The 18,215-nt window shown below is 36.0% G+C and overlaps 1 protein-coding gene across 1 annotated transcript in view; it reads right to left on the reverse strand.

Annotated features, from left to right (window-relative positions):
* Nucleotides 1-6,939: 6,939 nt before the first annotated feature.
* Nucleotides 6,940-18,215, reverse strand: part of LOC112503532 (small RNA degrading nuclease 5) — a 38,052-nt gene continuing 26,776 nt past the window's right edge. The window contains exons 11-15 of the mRNA XM_025107549.1: nt 13,093-13,153; nt 12,700-12,967; nt 9,372-9,553; nt 8,986-9,281; nt 6,940-7,230 (exon numbers count right to left, since the gene is read on the reverse strand). Of these exons, the coding sequence (XP_024963317.1) occupies nt 7,107-7,230; nt 8,986-9,281; nt 9,372-9,553; nt 12,700-12,967; nt 13,093-13,153 (931 nt within the window). The 3' untranslated portion in view covers nt 6,940-7,106. The remainder of the gene's footprint in view (nt 7,231-8,985; nt 9,282-9,371; nt 9,554-12,699; nt 12,968-13,092; nt 13,154-18,215) is intronic.

Here is an 18,215-nt window from a genome sequence, read left to right on the forward strand (position 1 = left end):
TGGCGAGTACGTGATCTGAAGCGGTATTCAGTGATTACAAACTTGCCTACATATGTGTGAAGACTGCTCTAGCTTCAGCGAATGATGATGAGACCTCCAGGTCATTCCAGCATTCAGCGATCAAAGGAAGCTTGCTTAGCACGATTGTTGTTGTCTTGTCCTTATGCACACAAAGGACAAACCCATACCCTTACAAAAGTTAGTACGATACGGAGCCGATTAGTCGACTCTTTGTCCACCAACTTTAAGCAAGGATGTCTGCTCAAAAATAGTGCTTTTGTACTATTTACTGTAGCAAAGGACAAGCCTTCCTCTTAAGGCTTGACACGCACTCTAAACCCTACCTTACTGCATTAAATGTTCATTTAATGCACTGGGTATAAATAGAAGTGTTTCTTCTCCATGCAGAGTGCGGGCATCACTCTCCAACTTAATTCTTACTTCAAGCATCCTCTAGCTTAAGTAAATGATCTTTCATATAGCATTCTCTTTCCTGTGTTTGCTATAGCTTCGTGTGTAACCAAAGATTGTTTAGATAGGTTTTTCTTTACCTTATCTTTCCACAAACAGTCTTGTAAAATCTGTATTGATCTTCTCTATTAATATATATTTTAAATTTGAAAACCTTGTGTTTGTATTCATCTCCCCCCTTCTACAAACTGTTTCTTATCTTGTAGACCCTTTCGGGACCAACAATTTCCAACTTTGTTGCATTGGCGTTCGATTGTGCTTTGAGAGTAGAGACCGAGGCTCTTAGGACATCAGTATGAGAGGTAGTATCTTTAGGTTCTGGTGATTGTGAGTTTAGGTCTTCCAAGGACCTTTGAATGTTGGCAAAGGCTTGGAACTCAGTCTTTGTAACGAATTTAGAATTGGTAATATTTGATTTAACACATTGACCAAATTGAGCCTGAATCCGGAGGCGCCTACATTTAGACCTGTGTTTTTTCTTTAAATAGGAGATGCTTTGAGTGTTTTTATATTTCTTTCAACTTCCTCAGATTCAGAGTATGAATAGTGAAAGTAAATGTGTCCTTTCCAATAAAGCAAGTAAGAAAGGGTTTGTGTCCTAAGTGGTTGCTCTAAACAACCTTGGAGTTTTAGGCTTTCCTGATCAGAGACAACGCATGTCTTTATAAGTGGTGGCCAGATCTAAGGAGAAGGAACTTTTATATCTGCATCGATGTCATGTTCAGAGGACATGGGTGGATTTTTTTTTCTTCAGCTATGTCCAGTCCAGAGCACGGAAGAGTGGTCTCTGGGTGGTTAGGCTTGGATTCTGGGATTGTACTGACCTTACGTCATGTTTCAATATCCCTAAGTGCTTGTTCACTTGGGACAGTAGATGTGGTAGCTCTGATTGGACTCAGTTGTCATCCCTCATTGGTGCCATTATTATTATTATTGTTGGCATCTTCATTTTCACTCATCCTCTCATTTTCATTTTCATTCTCATGTTGGCTAGAAACACTCTTAGATTCACTCTCATCATTCTTTTTTGCCTCACCCGACCCCTCACTGCCTATGGGCACTATACGCTATAGGAAAGGATAGTGCTCAACATCACTTCTGAAAGTGGTCGTACATTGGGGTAGCCTTCTTTATAGGCATGTAGTTGTTCATGATGAAAAATGGCATCTTGTTCCCATTTGTTGGTAGGTTGTGCCCAGTCACTGTCCATCTAATGAATAAGGGAAAGAATCTCGGAAACATCATTGAGGGTAGTGGCTTACCCTTGGCAAGGAGCCTGTTCTTGGTGTTGACCGCTGCAAGAATCTCATTGTATATGAGAAAGGCATAGTACAGGTTAAGGTTGAAGTACATCTTGTACGTAATGGTTAGAATGTTAGATACTTCCTTGGTCCATGTTGCCTATCTTGTAGGTTAGGCTTCTATTAATGATGTTGAAGAGTACATTCCATATGGGTGGTAAAAATTGCCTCTTAAATTGAGACATAGCAGTTAGGTTTTTATTATACCCTATGAATTTCAGGAAGGCTAAAACTTCATCTGAGGTAGGCATGTAATCATACTTGGCAATCTCAAGTTCTTGGTTGGTAGGAACTGCAAGGACTTGCTATACCTTCTTGCGGGAAATCTTGATCCCACACTCCATGTCATTTGGGGCATCGATTACTCCCATGATAGCCTTTGCTTCATAACTAAATTCGCAGGTTTGCGAGTATTGTTGGACGTATCAAACAGGGATGTTGACATCAACTTGGGTTAAACCAGTCTCAAAGAAATGGTTTTGAAGATACTTTGTCATCATAAAGTAGTCCTCATTTTAGTTATGGAATCTTAAGTCAACTTGGTGATTGTTGGATTTGATAGGAAGGAGAACAATGGTGTTGCTCGTTCCTTCAGGTGAGCGAATCACACTTTCATCTTCATGGGATGCATGTGAGTTGTCAGAATTAGCAGGGGAGGCCATCGTTGCAAATTTTTTGAGAGTTCAAAGAAAGATTGAGCACAAACAAACTCTAGAGAGAGAAACTAAGAGCATAAAATGAAAATTGGGGGGGGGGGTGTCATACCCCGCTAAAGCGGAAACACGAGGTGTCACAGTTTAAGGTTTCATGGCATAAGGTAAACGACAATATCAACATAATTTTATAAATTAAGTAAATGGAGTACAAATTACATCGTTTTTAAGATATAAAGTACATCCTTTAATTTAAACAAGGGGAAAAACGAATTCATGTAGGTATGCTTTCTCTCAAGCTTCTCGGCGATCAATACTTACTTTTGAAATTCCTGAAAAGCATGATGATTTAAAAGATCAACTACAAAGAGTTGGTAAGTTCACAGGTTTTCATATGCACAAAAACATCATTATGCAGAAATTCATTCTTTGCAGACTATTCACGTAAAATTTGCACAAGGTAAAATGAAAATTTTAACGATGCTTAAACTCGAGCCACTACAGATCCGTTTCGACCAATACGCCCTTAACATTTTATGAACTACCATGAAGTGACCTGCTCGCTCACTTAGGTACCACGGTTCGTCTATAGAACTACCTCAGTGGTGGCCCGTTCGCACACATGAGTAGAACTACTTAAATAGTAATGTGCACCCGCCCTCGATGGGACTGTCAAATCACAATAGCGCTATTCACAATTACTATCGGACAGGCTCTTTCCCGAGTTAACTAGTAGCATACACGGTGGGGACTTTTTACATTTAAACTCAAGTACATCAATTTATCATTTATACCATAGTGTAATAATAGTCAATTTTCATAACTTCAACAGTTTTCAACTAAACAGTTCAGTTTGCAAATTTTCATGTTTTTCCCCCAATTTTCAATAATCAAAGCAGTAAAAAGGGGCCGTGATTACTCACCGATTAGCTAGCGATAATCCAATAGTTTGTTGGCGTAGTTGCTCTAAACTTCCGGCCTAACCTTTCCTAAGAAATCCGAAGTAGACAATTAGTTCACTTTTCGGGTCTAGATATAGATAAAGTTTAATTTTTATCTTATCTAATGCCATTGATTTTTCATGATTTAAAGTTGATATTATATGTGTTGGCCTTTAAATTGTCCAATATTTTATGTATTTAAAAGTTAAAATCCTTTTTACATAAAATTACAATTGGGCAGAAAGTTATTTTGATTTTCTGGAATTTTGGTCTTACAAATCATCATCAAAAGGTACCTTCCATAACTATTTTTGTGTCCAAATTTTTGTACCACTAATATTACTGTGTTAAACATACTTTATCCAAGTTTCATAAAATTTGGATGAGTTTAAGTCACTAAGTTGTCCTTCATATTTTTAAGTGTCAAAATTCTTTGGACAGTTTGCACCCTTTTAAAGTTATAGTTAGTTGGAAGGTCAAAACTCAATATTTTTCGGTGATTCCAATTGGATTACAAAGTTATTTCATAAACCAAACTTCCAGACAAAGAATTACTCTTTTTCATTAAGTTTAGATAGAGTTATGGTATTTTGAACATGCATGCAAGGTTCTGTCTGAAATTATCTTTTTGCACCATAAACTTGTATCAAGAATTTAGGGATCAAAACTCAATATTTTCGAGTTAAACCAGAGGCATATGAACAAAACCTCGTCAAAATAAACTCCAGAAGAAAATATCAACATTTTGGAAAAGTTATCAATTATGAGTGTTCAAAGTAGGGTTTACCTACTGTTGAACCTACTGTTCGCACACTCATTTTGTTCTATGTATTTGAGGGGTCAAAACTCAACATTTTTATATAATTCCGGTTGGAATAGAACCCCAACTCAAAGAAATAAACTTAAAAAAAAATTATCATAACATTTGGACTATTATTTTGGGAGATATGGACGACAAAAGTGCTAATAAGCAATCTGTCAGCACCAAAATACCACTTTTGAGGGTTAAAATCCACATGCAATGTGGTTTTACCCTACTTTCTTGAGTTCTAAGACTATAGGTCATGGATTATCACCATTTTGAAGACATCTTTCATGTCTTTGATGTATAATCTCTCATCTAGAACCTCCAGAAAGTTGAGTCTAAATGGAGAACAAAGAGTGTAGAAAATGATGAGAAAAGATATGCTAAAGTGCTAAAGTATTGAAAATAACTCTTTACCTTGCTTGCTAACACTTGTCCTCTTCAATGTTCTTCAAGAGCAAATGAAACCAAGAATGTTTTTACATCAAATTTGGCTGAAGTGGTTTTGGGGAGAAGAAGAGACTTAGAGAGGATTCTAGGTGGTTTTGCATGGAAAATAAGCTAAAAGTGGGAAGAAATCAAAGAGTCACTTAGTTTTATATGTGGGCTATGTGTGGGACATCATGTGACCAGCCATAAGCCCAAGTCCACACACTTTAATATGTATATATATTTTTTACACAAAGCCCATTGAAATGTTAGATAAAAATAAAATGTTAAAATTGTGATAAAAAATGAGTATTAGGTCAAATTTTCTAATTTTTGCAAAGTTGTTTGAACTTTTAGATAGGACTTTTATATTTTTAAATTTGGACTTTATATTATCAACTTTTATCATGTTTGGAGAAATTTTAGTGTATTTGGCACTACATAAGTTAACTTTATCTATTATCTGCTAAAACAGGATTTTATGGGCTAAATGTCGGGAATCTAAGCCAGTTGAGCTCTAATCAACTTGACTAAACCCTAGAAAAAAATATATTTCTAATTTTAGAAACCTTAAATAGCTGATAACCTGAAACTCCAGAATTGATGGATGTCACAAGGGGGTTGAAATGTAGTTATATGGAAAAAGCACTCCAATGTTTATTTTAATGGCATCTTGAAAAGATGTATGAAATGAACTATTTTTTATACAGACCATAGGGGTTTGACACGTGTGATCGTGGGAATATTATAGTGACATGATGATCACATTTGGTATTTCACCCATACCATGATCAATAGAGAAAAAGCACACAAGTGTTGATGTCTAGAAGAGGTTAAGTACAAACAAAACCTCTGGATATTGACCATATGCAATTTTGGACAAGTAACATACAAAAGAACCCATAAAAGCATTTGAAAATTGACTTATGGTTTAAAGAGATGCATAAAACAACCAAGTGGAAATGCCGAAAGCTCTGGTGTTTCAAATTAAAGTTGTTCTAAGTCGTTGAAAAGTTTTGTAACCAAAAGAGGTTTCATTTTTTAAGAATATGGTTTCCCTTATAGATTAGAAGTCATACCTTGAATAATGTGATGATCAGAAGCTCTGGATATAATAGACGATATCTCTGGCTTTGATTCTTAGTAACTTAGAGTACTAGAAGCCCAGGTCTATACAACCAGAAGCTCTGTAAAGTAAATTTTGCTGAATGGATACCAAAAGCTACGCTTTGGCACCTAGTGCAACGGCTCCTGGTGCAACAATAAGTATTAGTTTATAGGTGCTTCCCCTTATCTGCGTTACAAATGCTCCCCCTTGAACTATACTAAATAAAAATGATGAGATATATACAAAAATCATAGTTCAAGAGCATCAGACTCTGTAGGGATGAAATGCTCTGGTAGCTAGTGATTACTTAAAACATCAATTGGTGATAAAAGACGAGAGACATAAACTCTGGATAGTGCAACTAGATGTTCAAGAATGACAAAGACTTGATTTTATTAAGAAATATGCTCAAAAATGAGTTTAGAGGCTCTGGTTAATTATTTTTATAAGAATTATATTATTAAACCAAAAATAATTTACTTGTTATTAAACATAATTAAATAAATAAAAAATTGAACTATGAAATTACCAAACAAATGAGAATTTTAAAATAGTTAATTTAATACTAATATCGACATATTTTTTCCAAGTTTTTATATGGTCTTCAAATTTATATTTTATTAAAAAATAAACCATTGTCATTTTCTCAAAATCATACAAAACCATATTATATAGACAAAGACTGAATAAAATGGAACATTAAAATCAATATGTATCTCACTATGATACTAATATCGACATATTTTTTCCATGTTTTGATGAGGTCTTCAAATTTATATTTTATTTAAAAAAAATAAACAATTATCATTTTCTTAAAATCATACAAAACCATTTTATATCAATAAAGACAATAAAATAAAATATTAAAATCGAAATATATCTAACAACATTACACAAATACGCATCTAGTAAGTTAATAAAACCGCTTTATACCAAGCTTCGAGTCAAATTAAACACAACTATTTGGATACCCAAGTTGGGGTAGTGACATGACAGGCCGTAAGTCTTCTTTAGGGTACTCCACATTTGTAGGTAATAAGACGGTTACTTGAAAAACCTAATTAATGCTGAATCATCTCTAAAAGCCCGGCTCGCAGTAAAGTTCCAAACCTCGCCTCGACTTTGTGAAATGGTTTGGGTCTCATGTGAAAAACGGCTATGCCACCTTATTGTGATAGCAAGGCTGCAATTGAAATAGTTAAGCATCTAGAGACAAATCGACATTTCATTAACACTCAAATAGATAAAGTCATCATATTTCTCTTTGTTCCACGATCTGCAAATATTCACGTACTCCCCAAAAAAAGCCTTTTTTGTGATATCTATGATCCAAACAAACACAGTGGCCGAATTTCATTGAAAGCAAGAATATTAGAATACATGGCTTGTGAAGCCAACTCAATGTTTGACACCAACAAAACACAAACCTACTTCGGCTTGTGCCTGCAGCTCTTCCAGGACCTTTACAAGATGATCCCGAGGTATGTTTGTGTCGACCTTTTCTGCAAGCATTTTCCTCAATCTTCATCCATGCACATCAGACAACCGTTAGATAGCATCTAGTAATCGAAAATGAAATCAAGGCATACATCATGTGTGAATAAGACGAAGGATCGTGTGAGAATGGAAGTTGTGGTAAGAAGCGTAAGAACGGATCTGGACCTTGATCACTTTTAATCTAACTCCTTCCGGTGCATCTCGGTGCACCGCGTTGGTATTGATCTTCCATTAGAATTGATCCAAGGGTGAAGATCCTTTCCTGCCCTTCTCACTATAACTTCCGTTCTCATCGGAACCCAACCCGTGTGAATAATAGCGACTCTTTAGCATCCTGGGTACAGATTGTATATTTTTATTCATTATTAAAAGGGTATTTTAAGAAATATTTGACTAATAATTAAAAAGCCTAATATTAAACTAGAAATTTAACCCTTGCCATCTTATATCACTCTTGCCGTCTGACAAGTATCTCAACATTTGACACCGATAATTTAAGCGAGTAGAACATTAACCAAGTACCCAAATTACCCTTGCATCAATGTCGTACAATCAGGTTAGAATAATCATCTAGACAAATATGAAGACTTCAGATATATTGATCATACATATATACCAAACCAAACCAACATAATGGATCCTACACAAACCTTACCTCTATCCCGAGGGGTAGAGAGGATGCTTCCGTAAAAGATCCCCAGTTTATATATTTGATCATACAAATGTTAAAAGAGAAACCAGACGAACAAATAATTCTTCCTTCATGGTAATACAAATAAAAGAGACAGACATTAGGCTGTTTTATCCTGTATTATAGCATTTTTATGTACTCCGAACCATTAAATTTTGACTTACAAAACATAGCCGCCCGGAAATTGACATTTGTCAAATATTTATAAGATGCCCTTCAATAGAACACAATAAAGAAAGCTTGTGGATACAAATTGATGGCAACAATCAATATGTAACTATGATAATTAGCTACTCCATCTCCCAAAAATAAATATCCACAACGAAAGAGAGAAACTTCTAGAAATGTGTAATTACTACACTTCTTAATTAACTCGATGACAGTTGTACCCTTAAGAAATAGAGAGTAATGGATTTCTCTATCTCATAATTAAGAGTAGAATTGGAAAGTAGGAACTAAAGGGCCGTTTACCAAATGCTTACCCAGGTAAGTGCGTACCAGCAAAATTCAACACTATCACTTACTTACCGGGTAAGACTTTAGTCCACCAAAACGGTATCGTATGGAACAATTTACCCGGTAAGCACTAATCGTGGTAAGAGTAGTATCCCTCACTTACCCGGCAAGACTCTCGGTCCTTGCCTTTGCTCTTACTGGGTAAGATTCTTGGTCCTTGCCATATTCATCCGATAAAGTAATGTGACTTGGTAAACGCTTAACCGGTTAAGCGTTTGGTAGACCCCTGACTTTTGAAAACACAATTATTTTGGGACAAACTAATTTAGAAATGAGGACACTTATTTTGGGACGGAGGGAGTTAGAGGTAATTTTATTACAAGAAAGAGAAATGCTGCAAATTTCAGGGGACATCCCATAAAAGAAACTTGTTGCAATTTTCAAGAGCCTCATGGATTATATAAAAAAAGCTTTTGTAAAAATCTGTAAATCGTGTCGTGAAAACTAGGCACTTCCCTTTTGATGGACAGAAGCTTATAATCATGTGTTAATTATCATCAGATCCATGCATAAGTAACTTTCCATAACAACGATACCATGAAAATGTAATGAAATGTGAGTAAAAATATGTACCTTTGAACGATTGCAGTGTCTCCATGACCAGAGCAAACTATTAGCATGGCATTGGTAGGTAAATTGGAGTAAATATTTTTTATTCTGATATTTAAGCGATTAAGAACGTCCTTCAAATCAGGAGTGACGGTGTACTTGATGCTTTTTCTACCCTTGAACTTCTTATTGCAAGTAAGCAACGCCATCATCTCAGCAAGTTTTCTATTCAATGCTTCAGCATCCTCTGCTTGCTTCTTGTAATAAGAACTCAGTTCCGTAAAATGTGCCCAGACAAAGTGTACTTTGTCGTTTTTAACCTGTGGACAAACAGTTAATGTAGTGTTACTTGATGAAAGTAACAGCTTCCAAGACACGATGAAATAAATAAATACAACGATACACATTACCTCTTTGATGGCTTTTGATAGAGCTTCATCATCAGAAGTCACTGGAATGGAATGTGATGATTCCGAAGCATATCTCTTCACTATCGATATATTATCAATAAAAGATGTGGCCTTGCCACAGTCGCTTAAAACTGTAAGGAATTTTTTCCGCATAAATGATGGAGGTCGGCCAAAATCAGGTCCTGTTTCAAAATCATCAGATTCCAGGCATGTAAGCTCATATATGGTACTCAAGAAAATAAAATGCATACAAATACTCATTCATCAAAACATGTAACTGGAGAAGATAAGATCAACCATTGGTAGAATATGGAATTCTAAAAATAACAGCATCTTTTAGCATTCAAGTCAATTCATGGTCGATAAGAGATCATCCAAAGAACAACTATTCCATCTACGGGTCTTGTCACCCAAATCAGCTTTTTCCAAAAACCACTACAAGAAAACACATTACAGAGGCACCTTAATGATTTAAGGTGAATGACCTTTAAGCAGAGGGGCGTTCTTGATACAATAATTGCCCACCAAAAGTGCCCAAAGATCCCATGGCAAAAACTAGGGGTGTTCATGGTAGGGTAACAAAACAAAAATGAAGGTTCATTTTGGTTGACCGAAATCATGGCTCTATATTTTCTTGAACTAAACATAAAAAAAAGTTAACCACAGACTCAATTTAACCACTTGCTAATGCCTTTATAGATTACATGTTGCAATTAATTTCAAATTTTATGCTGCTGCCAGGCTATAATTTCATGATAATGAGGCATATTTCAAAATAGCGTTTCGTCCCAGTAGGGAGAGAAGAGTATCATCATACAATACCATTCCAAGTGTTTCAATACAGAATATTTTCTAAATCTCTGTGCATTTAACATAAGCTTAATAAACATTATTCAAAAGACAATAAATAGCAAAACATTGGCATTATCAATATTAGACCAACATTTGTTGTATTTGACCTTCATGTGCTTTGTCATTTTCTTAGTGTTGCCACCCTCACTATCACAGTAGGTGGAAATCAAATACTCAACTTAAGAGTGATCTAATAAAAAGATTCATAGAAAAGGTAAGAAGCTGCTAACAATCAATCATCATATACTTATTAAGCTCCTAAGCATAAGGACTGCCTTCAGATTTGATATTATAAAATATCAATATACGTTTCAAAGGCACTTTAAAACATCAAAAAAGAAAAAAAAAATGGAATCCTGTCTACTTTCAACATCAAAACAAATAAATTGAGTCTTCTAATATTCGGCAGTGGTGCCGTCATCTTCTCCAAAAAGCAGTTGATTCTTCTCACGCAATTACCTAGTGATTGATTCTTCTTTTCAAATACTGAAAGACCACATCACTTGAACTTGCATTGTCTACTATGATGGTCAATTTCTTTAAAGATCTCATCAAGTTAAAATCTTCTGAACAACCTACCCAATAAACCACTATGGCCAGCTACAGCACAAAGTGACTATCCTTTTATGTAACTACCAACCATCATCAATGAAATGGATAGCAAGAGAAATGTCTCACACTCGGACCCGAAGCCGAAGTATCAGTAGAGATAAACTCTCAAAAACAAACTCTTCAAACAAGTCTTAAGTTTCTACCTTTCATCAATAAAGTGATCACATAACATTCTCTATTCACAGTCGAATGTGAAGGCACACTAAAATGAGGACATAAAACTTTGCAAAAAAATGATATGAAGAAAAGGTACACTATCCACAATAGTCATCTTAACAATCACTTTCCTAACAAGGCCATGAAAGAAACACACCACGACAAGAGACACTTGGTGTTTCAAGTGATACACCCTTGTTGACAATTGTTTCATAATCAAAATCGAGTTCACATTTCTTATCCAAATAGGCAGGTAATAGCTTACGTCTTTCTGTATGAGGTCATAGCACTTGTCCCAATTTTAGACACATAAAGGATCACTTTTCATGGTACTTGCATTTAAAATTATTTACGTCACTAGTTTCATCAAAATGGCCCCAATAAAATGATTTTTTTACCAAAGGGTCTTTGGCCTAGCGGTATCGTAGTCTCTGGTCTCCTAGGAGGTCAGGGGTTCAAACCTCAACAATGGTGAGGAGGGTATGTGAGTTTATTTGTTGCATTTTCCGTATATAAATATTATATACTTCAAAAAAATGATTTTTTTCTTTCTATCAGTATGCTGAATTATTATTTCGGTTTTTGGGTTAATTGCACCTCAGAAACAGTGAACCTACACCGGATCAAAAAAACCAAATATTATCTGGTCCAGTCGACCAAACCGATTAAAATAATTGAATTGGTCAGTTAACCCAAAATTCAGTATGCTTCGTAAGCTTTTGGTTGTGGTTTCAGTTTTTTTGAATAGCCTTGTCAAAATAGCACCCTTGGCAATATGGCAGAGTGGTAAGTCAGGAGACTGCAAATCCCTTTTTCCCAGTTCAAATCCAGGTGCCACCTCATCAACAAACAAATCAAAATCTCTTATTTTGTAATCATATGGTGATGCAACTCACCTAGTTTGTCATAATATGTCTTAATTCTGCCTCAGAGGTTATCCTTTTGATCCACTCTCTGGATATCTTTATAACTCGTATAAATTTTTCAGAAATAAAGTGTTTTATGCATTTATGTGTGTATAGCAAATGTGCAGCAATAACCCGTAAGGCATAGATCACAATCACCTACCGACTATGAGAAAACGAATTTAAACTGAACTAAAATTCAAATTTTTGTATTACACTTTATGCACACCCCAACTAGAAACTCGTGGAAAATAAGATTAAGCATGCTGGACAGCTGGAGCACATCCAGTGCTTTTTGGGGAACATCTGCTTATATGTAAAAAATGTTCAGTTTAACAAAATCAAAAAATAAAGCTACAATAGAAGACGAATGGACTTGGACGTTATTCCTTATAGTATAACAAAAACTCCTAAGAACCTACAAGCATGCATAAAAAGGACACAAGTCATAGAGATGTGAGACATTACGCAGATGTGTCAAGGTATATGTACAAGTTTTTTGGGGAGAAAACAGGGTACAGTTGTGGATAAAAAATTTCATAAACTGCATAATATGATAACAGAAACATGTAAAAGTAGCTGTTAAATAGTCAGTTTTTCCCCTGTTACATAAGTGGCTCATCTTATCACTTCTCAAGCCACAAAGCAATCTTCAAGCACTATGCATCCATCCACTATCCATAAACAAACCATTTGGTGAAAGTATTTGTTAAATAGTTAATGGAAAAAGAAAGCATCCATAAACAAGCCATCAAATACAACGGTTTTAACCACAGGAAAAACAAAGCAAACAAGTCACTTACCATGTTTGATCTTTAACAACGCTAAATCCATTGCAGCTTTTGCATCCTCGATACTATCATGGCCGTTCCCGGAATATTGTATCTCCCTGGAGAGGAATTTCCTAGTGAGCACACGAAGAGCAATTTTGTATGTTCCGCCACGTGAATGCTTATATAAAATGGCAGTGTCGATCACCAAACTATGGGAGATCTTCAAAGCTGATAAATCGTTCTCCAATGAATGTCCAACCAAAATTGTTTCTCTATTGACCACTTGTAAAAAATCTTCCTGGAATGGGAAGCATGGTTGGTTAATTTACAAAAAGAATATTATCAGCACTAAATATCTTCACAATAGAAGGCGGCCATAGAAACTAGACGACAGATGTTCAAACAAGGGGAAACATGGGGAACCTGAACGTCTCTTAGAGTTGTGGTGACTCCATCCAACATCTCACTTGTTATTCCACTATACCTGAACAAGAAATCTCTTAAACAATGATCCAATAATCATCATTTGCTTTCAGAAACCACAGACAGAGAGAGATGCAGAGAGAGAGAGAGACTTGGATCATCCAAGCACATTAAATACTTGTCTCGTTAAAAAACTAGAAACAAAACAATGACATAGGGTGGCTACTGATGATCCCTTCTAGAAGCGAGTTACACAACAACTACTGATGTTACATATATTCTGGTGCAATTGTACAGTTTCAAAATTTACAGACATGAGGTTGGGTTCATCAAATCTTAAAGTACGAGGTCCGTCGTGTTAGAAGAGATCTCAAAACCGATTCAAGGGAGTGCCTCATGGTTTATGTTATTTGGGGACGACATTGTAACAGTTGCAAAGATGAAATGGAGGTGAATGCTAACTTGGAAGAGTGAAAGGTGGCATTGGAAACACAGGCTTGCACAATATCGCTCTAAGAGCATATACCTTTGGTGCAACTTCAGTAGGGAAGGTAGTGACAAGGGTGTGTAAGTCGATGCTGGGGAGCACAAAGGAACAGTTCCAAATACCTATGTTCCATGCTTTAGGAAGGAGAGGTTAGAATGACATTGCACACCGCATAAAGGCAGGGTGAGAAAGATGGAGAGTTGCCATGGGAGTATTGTGTAACAAGAAGGTACCAGAGCAATTGAGGGAGTGAAGAGAATGGGCATTGAATGAACAACTGAGACAAGAAGCTTTACTCATTTCTAAAGAGTTGACCTCATATAGTTTTCTAGAAATGTAAGAAGGGTAGCAGATTTGGTGTGAGGACAGAGGACCTATCGGTAATGTGGTAGTAGGTAGGTTGGGAAGGGTTAGAGAGCTGACAGCTAGGAATAGGGGTTGTTTGGTTCACGAAAGTGAAAGGAATTTGATGGAACTCAAATGACAGATTCCTTTGAACTGATCAGATTCCGCCCAATTCCATGGTTGAGGGATTTGATCATTCCTTGACATATGTGAAAGATTTGAATTCCATTTTGTGGCAAATATTATAACTTGGATCCAGAAAGACAAATATTTTTGTATCCCATTTAACAACACCACCTCCTTAACCAACCTCAACAACCCCCCCCCCCCCCCCGGTGTCGCGCCCATTGTGTGCCAACATCTCTGACCCTAAACATTTAACACAGTCGATTGCGGAAATCGCAGTCGGGGTCTTGATTTGAAATCGCGGTTATCATGGTGGTATAGTGGTAAAAAAACATTAGGTTCATAAAATAAATATGAATACATATATATTAACATATTGTATGCCTAATACATATCAAGACAAATAATTCAAAGTTCCAAACAACACAAGCAACATAGTGATAGAAAGTCGAGATCCTTTGATGATGGAAAGGGACGATTGATTTAATTTAGGTCAACTAAAACTCTAAAAAGTCTAAGTTGTTTCTAAGCTACGTCAAAACTAAGCCCAAAAATAATTAAAATATCAAGTAGGAAGTAAGAAAATGCCCATAAAAATTTAAAACAAGCCCAAAAAATAAAAAAACCTAAAGCCTCAACACTAAAATGGCCGAAGAATAATTGCACTATAGTGGACCGCTAATATGGCAACAATCGCGGTGCAATAGCGGTGAAGAGCGCCGCTATTTGCAGCACCGCTATAAACCACCTCTATTTTTGAACCGCAACTCTACTTAGGACCGCGTTACGCTATTGACTGCATAGGCCCCCACCGTGCGGCAACATCTTTGCTCCCACCGCCGTCGTCACCACCACCACCCCCACGCACCACCACCCCACTATTGTCGCCATCACAACCGCCACCCACCCACACCCCACATCCGACACCCGGCCCCGACACCACACCACTATTATCGTCATCACAACTCCCCCCCACCCAAAACCAACCTCAACACATGCAGATTCCAATCTTTTGCGAAAATCCATTCCAATTCCTACCAACCAAACGTGTGGTCAAATTCCACTAACTCCTTCAAAGTCAAAATCCTTTGTTGGATGTCAATTCCACCAAATTTCATTATGTGAACCAAACGCCCCCCATGTCCTATGTGAGTTTTGTTAGGAAGGGGTCTTTTAGGCCACTTACCTGTTAAGTTGCCTAGTCGACTATCACTTCAGTTTCTTCTTTTGCTGCTCCTACTTGTTCTAAGAATATTTTTTGTAATGACTATATGTACTTATTGTACTTGTTTAAACATTTTTCATGTTATTTAATGTGTGTACTTCATTTCACCCATGTGCTTCATGCTTTTCACAACACTTCGAAACTCTTTTCTTTCTTTTGTTAGTTCTAATCTTCACAAAATCTTTTTCACAAGCAAGAATTATTCACGAGAACAACCTTTTAGCCTCTTGGAAAGGTTGCATACGTCTTTCCCTCCCTAGAGCTCACTTTGTATAAGATTCATTGGGTTTGTTTTCTTTTGGTTCGGACCAGACATAGCATGGATGTGGCAAACATATAATTATTAGACATACACACTTGAGATACATATATATAGACACATATATACACATACATACACATACATACATACATATAAATAATACGTGTATGCATATACATGTATACATAGATTTGGGATCACGTGAGAAATTTTATATTTTCGTGAGAAGGTTAGAGAATAGTGAAGACATACACACTTGAGATACATATATATAGACACATATATACACATACATACACATACATACATACATATAAATAATACGTGTATGCATATACATGTATACATAGATTTGGGATCACGTGAGAAATTTTATATTTTCGTGAGAAGGTTAGAGAATAGTGAAGGCACCTGTTGGACCTAATTAGCTCCCAAATTAGATGAAAGTTTTATAAAGTATCTTGTAATTTGCGCTTTGGTTGTTTACATAGGTTGGGCTTAATATTTGTAAATGGACCATAATTTGACACTATAAATAGATGTGTTGGGCCATTTTGTCATGTGCGAGATAGAAATTACACACACACAAAAGGTGAGCTTATGAGAATCGATTGAATCGTTGTGTGTAATTCTCTCGATTTCCCCTCCATTGTAATCATGTCAAGGAGTTGAGATTATTAGATTAAACGTTCTTCCTGCTATCTCCTCTAATTTTATATGGAGTTTCTTCATTTGTTGCTAATTTGGGACTTACATTTGGTATCAGAGCCAATTGAAGTGAATCTACTTCAATCGGTCATCTATGGCAACAATTGAAGATTTGAAAGATTAAATTCGTGATTTGGATTTTAAAGAATGATCAATCATATGTGCTGAAACTCAAGGTATCATTTCTGTGATAGTTTTCATTTGAAGGCTGTTTTGAGTTTGTTTGGGATTCAATCTCGGATGTGATGATTGATGGAGAAGATTTAAGGTTAGATGCTCTTGATTCTTTACAAAATCTGGTCCTGTACTCTACATGTCTGATGAAATGCCCGTAAGAAGATTCGATTCTATTTTGATTGTTCAATATCAGATCTGAAAAGGATTTTAGATCTTTGATTGCTTAGCATCAACTTTCTGAAATGATCAATCAGAAACTTGATTATTTGTAATTTTTGTTCTAAAAGTTTAATGGAGATCGGCTTCTCTTTCTTATGATGATAATATGAAAATCAGCATGCTGATAGAATTGTGATGTAGTAAATTCATTATATCTCATTCATCATAGCACCAATTGAGTCGATTCAAAATGCCCTATTTAGAAAACAGAAGGGTCTACAAGTTTCATGTTTTAAGTTTTCAGCGATTCAAACTGTATAAGGGTCACTGATGTAAAGTTGTTATATTGGAGTCAGATCTGCTTCTTCATAGAAGGTCCAGAACCTCTGAATTGTCGAACCATAGCCTCTGGAGTGAAGGACCAGAGCCTCTTATGAATTGTGTGCTTTAGAGAAGAAGGGTCTCAATCAAAAGCTAACACGTTGAACCAGAAGCTGCTGGACATATCTGCACGACTGTGCTACATCGATCATATCTTCTTCGTCCGAACTCCAAAAAAGGTGATTCCTAATTCTTTTAACAGCTAACAGACCATTTTACAATTTTTCTTCTTTGAGCTTTTGCAAACTCCAGAGGTATGATGGTGCAAAAAGGTTCGAAGTTGGTGTAACATTGTTGTACAAGAAACTTTTTTTATCAAAGACCAGAGGCAAACCATGAAGGACCAGAGGCAAGCTATGAAGGACCAGAAGCTTTGATTATATGGACCAGAAGCTCTGGTCATAATAGACCATAAACAAAGTTGAACGACCAAGAAGTTACTAAGAACAAGAGGCATTTTATCATGGGCTTGGGCTTTGGTTGTTTACATGGGCTTGGGATTAATATTTGTAAATGGACCCTAATTTAACACTATGAATAGGTGTCTTGGGCCATTTTATCATGTGTGAGATAGGAATTACACACACACACAACGTGAGGTTATGAGAGTCGATTGAATCATTGTGTGTAATTCTCTCTATGTCCCCTCCATTGTAATTATGCCAACGAGTTGAGATTATTAGATTAAATGTTCTTCATGCTATCTCTTCTCTAATTTTATATGGAGTTTCTCCATTTGTTGCTAATTTGGGACTTACAGCACCCTTATACTTTGAGAATGTTACGTTATATTTCTGAAGTTGGTAACCTTCACATGAGCTAAAACTGTATATTCGAATGTTACGTCATATTCCGGGAAGGCGACAACCTCCACCTACCTTCACACAATACAGAGTTATATTCACAAGTATCACGGTAAGTTTATATTAAATATATATAGTATTGGGGCAAATGAGAACCATAAATTCATCCAGAACCTGAGGAAGCAATTATCCATGACAAGAAACACTAAATAATGAAAATATTCATCATAAATATCGTGATAGATATTAATGACAGAAAAATTTTCATAATGAAAATACATGATATTTAAGGATAAATATATAAGATATCTATGATAAAAATGCATAATATTATGATGAAAATGCCTTAAATCATAAATAATGAAAATGCATGATGCTCATGATTATTCAGTGTTAATTATCATGAATTTATATGTATGTATGTATGTATATATATGTATGTATGTATAT

This window comes from Cynara cardunculus, unplaced genomic scaffold (assembly GCF_001531365.2).
Source record: "Cynara cardunculus var. scolymus isolate 2C unplaced genomic scaffold, CcrdV1 Un_Scaffold_3189, whole genome shotgun sequence".
Classification (NCBI taxonomy): domain Eukaryota; kingdom Viridiplantae; phylum Streptophyta; class Magnoliopsida; order Asterales; family Asteraceae; genus Cynara; species Cynara cardunculus.